The sequence below is a fragment of the Vombatus ursinus genome, unplaced genomic scaffold (genome assembly GCF_900497805.2).
Source record: "Vombatus ursinus unplaced genomic scaffold, bare-nosed wombat genome assembly UNPS02014174.1, whole genome shotgun sequence".
NCBI lineage: Eukaryota > Metazoa > Chordata > Mammalia > Diprotodontia > Vombatidae > Vombatus > Vombatus ursinus.
This window is the reverse complement of record NW_020953952.1, coordinates 580,042-586,402: the sequence shown is the minus strand read 5'-3', so window position 1 is coordinate 586,402 and position 6,361 is coordinate 580,042. Positions and strand designations below refer to the sequence as shown.

Genomic DNA, 6,361 nt, shown 5'->3' with positions numbered 1-6,361 from the left:
CTATCTATCTATCTATCTATCTATCTATCTATCTATCTATCTATCTACATACATACATACATATAATTTTTTTGCTTCCAACTACCCTAATACTGATAAATGTTTCGTGATTTGCAAATGTCATCTTTCCATTCAGGAATGTAAACAGTTCAACCTTAATAAGTATCTTATGATTTCTCTTTCCTGTTTACCTCTTCATGTTCCACTTGAGTCTTGTGTTTGAAACTCAAATTTTCTATTCAGCTCTGGTCTTTTCATCAAGAATGTTTGAAAGTCCTCTATTTCACTGAATGACCATTTTTTTCCCCTGAAGGTTTATACTCAGTTTTGCTGGGGAGGTGATTCTCAGTTGTAATCTTATATCCTTTGCTCTCCAGAATATTATATTCCATGTCCTGTGGTCCCTTAATGTAGAAGCTGCTAAATCTTGTGTTATCCTGATTGCATTTCCACAACACTTGAATTGTTTCTTTCTGGCTGCTTGTAATATTTTCTCCTTGACCTGGGAACTCTGGAATTTGGCTACAGTATTCCCAGGAGTTTTCCTCTGGGGATCTCTTTCAAGAGGAGATTGATGGATTCTTTCAATTTCTATTTTGCCCTCTGGTTCTAAAATACATATTTTTCTAAGATCTTTGAGCTCATCATTTCTTATACCACAGTAGTATTCCATTCCAATCATATACCATAACTTGTTCATCGGTACCCCAATTAATGGGCATGCCAGCAATTTAATATTCTTTGCCACAACACAGACAGCTACTATAAACATTTTGGAACATAGAGATTTTTTTCCATTTTCCCCACTCAGAAATAGACTTAGGGGTGGTATTGCATAGTCAAAGGCAGATTAATAATTACATTATTAATAATTACAGGTCATAATTACAGGTTGTTCTCCAAAATGTTTGGATCAATTCACAATTCCACCAATAGTGAATTAGTGGCCTAGTTATTTCACTTCCCTTCCAACATATTTTGCTTCTCCCTTCATTTGTTTTACCCAATCTGGTAGGTGTAAAATGATATATCAATATTGTCTTAATTTGCTTTTCCCTAATCAATAATGATTTAGAGTATTTTTCATATGACTACAAATTGTTTTGATTTTTTCATTGGAAAACTGCCGGTACATATCCTTTGACCATTTATCATTTGGTGAGTGACTAGTATTCACATAGATTTGATGAAATTTTACATATATTTTTTATATTTTTTCATCTATTCTTGATAAACATACTTTTTGCTTCTATTTGTTTGTCTTCATTTTCAAAAATTAACCAATAATAATTACATCATAGTATTTCATATCAAATAGGAATAGTTAATGAATTTTGTAACAGAGTATAGAAATTCCTGAAGAATTTTAATTTTTTCTCTTTAAAGGAAAATTATTAAATATTTGAGTATCAGCTTCCAAAATTATGGCTAGGCCATTATATTTGAATCCATATTCTGCCACTTACTACTTGTGTAACTTTAGGCAAGTTACTTCACCTCCCCTACCCCCAAAGATCCTCATCTATAAAATAAAGGGGATTACAACAGATTACAATAATCTTTCTAACTCTATGCCAATTATCCTTCAAAGATTTGTTGGTGAGCCCTATACTCAGATAGCGATAGAGATGAGGATGAGGATGGTGATAGAGATGGGCACAGGGATGGGGACAATGATGCATATAGAGGATGGGAACTTGTAAAGGGATATGGGTAGGTACAAGATGATGGATAGGGATATAGATAGAATCTGTGATTATATTGTTATTCAGATCTCCTATGTAAGAAATTCCCTCTATTAAAGCAAATCTATGCCATCTATGTAACTTATAACTATAGAGATTTGCCTAGACCATGGAGATGTTATGTGCTTTCAGCAGGATCATGAAACCAGTACGTTAGAAGCAAGATTTGAACTCCAGTCTTCCTGACATTGAAGTTGGCTCTCCAGCCATAATGACCCACCCCTATTGCTCAGTGATATGATTTTAAATTCCAAGGCCACAAACAGAAGTGCTTGCTTCAGAAGAAGGAATTTTAAGCTTAATTTTTTTTTTTAGTTCCTTCCAGCCTCCATTGCTGGAAACCCCATTTCTAGCAGTCCATAGCCAAGGCAATACTTGATTTACTGACCCATGCATGGCATTAGTGGTTTTTACCATTTCAATAGTTCCATTATTGAACTATGGCAATATTCACTGTGGTAATGACTTGGAGATACACAGAATCCCGTGATTTATGATGCAGCAAATCAGAAGTGAAATGGATATGAGAGATAAATTTGTCTACCCTCTTCCTTTTACAAATGAAGAAAGACAGGTAGGTTAACCTTATAGAAAGCAGAGATTTGAACCTGTGCTTTCTGATCACCATGTCAATGCCATTCTCCCCATCCCATGCTGGAAGCCAGGGTTGCTGACATCAAGGCAATCATATACAATTTAGAAGCAGAAATGTTCTAGTCAAGACTGTGAGTGATATTGTATTGTGTTTTTGGCTGTGATATACCTTGGGAAGGAGGGTACAATTTAAGTCTAAACTGGAAATGGTATTTGTTTTATTCTCAATAGTTGAACAGAGAACACCCTGGTTTTGGAGTCAAAGACCAGAATTGGAATCCTAGTTATACTTTGTCTCTTTCAACATGGGAAAGTCATTTACCTTTTATGGGACTTAATTTCCTCATCTGTAAAATTATGACATTGACTAGATGTCTAAGGAGACTGATAGCTATAAATATGGTTTTATCAGGTATGAGACTGACAAGAACATTAGGAAGCCATCTTTTTTATTCAGGCTCTATCTAGGCACTGGAGACTTCCTTTTACCCAATATGAAAAGGGACTAGGTAAGAAAAATGAATGCTTTCATTTCATGTGACAGATTTCTTGTCTGCACATAAATGTTTCCTAAGACATACTGTTTTTCAAAATATGTTTTTATTAACAAATTGTTTTTAAATTCCCTAAATTTATTGAGCCCTCCAAAATAACAAAGTTTTTTTTGAGAAAAAAAAGAGAAAACAAAGTCAGTAAATAAACAATCAGTACATTAAAAAAGTGTGAAAATTTATGACATGTTCCACATTCATGGACTTCCCACCTCCAAAGCAGTGGAAAAAGATGTTCTCTTCTTTGTTCATTTTCACACTTCTTCTTTAACAGCAAGCATATTCTTTGCAATTTTGTAAACTTTTTTATTGTTATTATGGTGGTTGTGCTTTTCAATTACATTGCTGTAGTCATAGGATGTCATTCTCTTGGCTCTGCTCACTTGATGTTGCATCTGTCCATGAATATCTTTCCATACTTCTCTGTATTCATCCTTAGCCATTTTTATGATGTATTTAGGTTTTTATTAGCCTACCCAGTCTGAAAACATATATTTGCACTACAGCAAAAAATATCAAAACAACAATTTTGCAAAATAATTAAAAACATGCCAGGATAGAGCAATAATATTTAAGATATTAAAAGTTCAAGTAAAAAAAAAACTATTATCAATAACATAAAAACATCATTATTAATAATAATGTCAATGTAGTTAGAGATTATAGAGATGACCTGTCTCTGAAACATAAAGGTTATGTGACCCTGGACAAATCACTTGACTTTTCAATACCCTGGAAATGCTCTAAGAATAGGAGGTGTATATTAGGTGTCAATCTTTGTTGGTAAATAGAAGTTCCCTGCACGCACGCACACACACACACACATACACACACACAAACACACTGCTAATGTCTGCACTGGGATTACAAACCATTTACACTTCATCTTCTTTGTACATATGTTCTCATATTGTCTCTTCCTTTAGAATTTGAATGCTTTGAGCCCAGAATCACAAGGCCTTACCACAGTGCCTGAAATATAGTAAGTTCTTAAAAAGTTCATGTTGTTGTCTGAATTTTTTATACCAATAAAAGCAGAGGTTTGTTCCAAAAACAAAGAGCAAAAACTACAGTTTGGTTGCGATGCATCATTTCCAATTAGGATATTTCCTTATTTGCGGTTAATTCAAAGGAATCTTGTTTTTCAGAATAAGAGAGAAGACACCCAGATGGTGCTGAGTATTAACCCCCCAAATCCAATTACATCTGAAGTCTTAAAGCTTGTATTCTCCAGCTTGTTTTTTTTCTGAAAATGGATTGAGTCCTACATCTGAGCACTACTTCTGAATCCTCATCACAAAATCAAGAAACTCAATTTCATGATCAAGGTATTTCACAGTTTGGTCTTGTATTAAAGTTCAAGTTCAAGAGATGACTGAAAGCAATCATTCTGAAGTCACTCAATTCATTCTTTTGGGCCTCACCACCCATTCAGAGCTGCAGGTTGTACTGTTTATCATATTTCTCATCATCTATTCCATTAGTGTTGTGGGAAATCTTGGACTGATCCTACTAATCCAGGTCAGTTCCCACCTTCACACACCCATGTACTTCTTCCTCAGCCACTTGGCCTTTGTGGATTTTTCTGTTACTTCTACCATTACCCCTAACATGCTCATTAAGTTTGTTCAGGAAACCAATGTTATTTCTTTCCATGCATGTGCCATGCAAGTGTATTGCTTCATTTCATTTGTAAATGTTGAGATGTTTCTCTTGGCTGTGATGGCCTATGATCGCTATGTAGCCATAGGTAAACCCCTACTCTACACTGTTGCAATGTCTCATAGACTCTGTGTACAGCTGGTAGCTGTTCCTTACATATACTGCTTCTCCATGGCACTCTTTCAGACCATCATCACATTCCGTTTTTCTTACTGTGCCTCTAATGTCATTAATCACTTCTATTGTGATGACATTCCTCTCTTAGCCCTCTCCTGCTCAGACACTCATGTGAAAGAAATCTTGATATTTGCCTTTGCTGGATTTGACATGATCTCTTCCTTGTTGATTGTCTTCATCTCCTATGTCTTCATCATTGCTGCCATCTTGCAGATTCGCTCAACAGAGGGCAGACTCAAGGCCTTCTCCACCTGTGGTTCCCACATGGTGGTTGTCACCATTTTCTATGGCACACTGATCTTTATGTATTTGCAGCCACAGTCTAGTCATTCACTGGACACAGATAAAATGACATCAGTGTTTTATACTATAGTGATCCCCATGCTGAACCCCTTCATTTACAGCTTGAGGAATAAGGAAGTGAAAGAGGCCCTCAGGAAAGGGCTAGGAAACAGCTGGGTAGTTGTTCATTTAAGACATTTAGACAAATGAATCAACTCATCCAGCAGCAGAAAATACCCCAATACCCTTCATAGCTGTGTTTACAATGTATTTTTGTTTTCTTTGTCTGTAGAAAAATATTCATCAAGAATGTGCTATAATCAAGACAATGTGGCATTAATTTCTATGCCAAAAAAGTATCACATCTATTTCTATATGTCCTTGAGATAACCACTGTCTTAAGTTCTCAGCAAAGCGGTAGCCTCCATCCTCAATTCTCAATTCTGGTAAGTTTCCCTTTGTCAAAATATTAAGTACTCTCTGAAATAAATGTAAATAATAGGAGCAAGGCAGCACAGTGCATAACATGCTGGATCTGGAGTCAGCAAGACTCACTTTTCTGGGTTGAAATCTGGCCTCAGACATTTATTCACTGTGTCACCCTGGGTCAGTCACTTAATCTTTATGGTCTTATTTCCATCATCTGTAAAATAAACTGGAGAAGGAAATCAGAAACCACCAGTATCTCTGCCAAGAAAACACCAAATAATGTCATGAAGAAACAAAATTAATGGAAAATGATGGAACAACACAAACAATAGGTGGTGCAGTCACTACTAAGTCAGGTAGACTTGATTGCAAATTTTGCCTCTAGCACTTCCTAGGTGTGCATCAGGTGTGCATCCCCAGGAAAGTTACTTGATCTCTATCAGACTTAGTTTCCTCACCTATAAAGTAAGTGTAACAATAGCACCTACCTCACAGGGTTTTTGAAACAAATCAATTGAGAAAGAATTAGTAAAGTGCTTTTCAAACCTAAAAGTGATGTAGAAATGTTAGATATTATTGAGCATGACTCAATCAATTACACAGATGCATTTGACAACATACTAATCTACACTAGTCCATCGGAGAAAATGTATGCAGTGAGAGAAGGGTCTCTTCCTATCAAAGCAGCAGTGTACAATGAAAACAGACCTCAATTGCCAGTCTCCATTAATGTTTTGGCTCTGCCATTATTGAGTTATGTGAACTTAGCTTACGTGAATCATATATTTATCTTGGTCATAGCTCATGTGATGATAGCTCTAGGACTGGAATAGACAATCTGACCCAAAGGCCTAGGGAAGGGCAAAGTAGTTCTGGAAAGAAAAAAGTAAGGTCAAAGGTTTCATTCTGATTAGCAGTGAA

The 6,361-nt window shown here is 35.9% G+C and overlaps 1 protein-coding gene across 1 annotated transcript; it reads left to right on the top strand.

The window, feature by feature from the left end:
• The first annotated feature begins 4,261 nt into the window (after nt 1-4,261).
• Nucleotides 4,262-5,221, top strand: LOC114041510 (olfactory receptor 1038-like). Its single transcript, XM_027859970.1, has one exon. It carries the CDS (start codon nt 4,262-4,264, stop codon nt 5,219-5,221), a length of 960 nt encoding a protein of 319 aa, XP_027715771.1.
• The last annotated feature ends 1,140 nt before the right edge of the window (nt 5,222-6,361 follow it).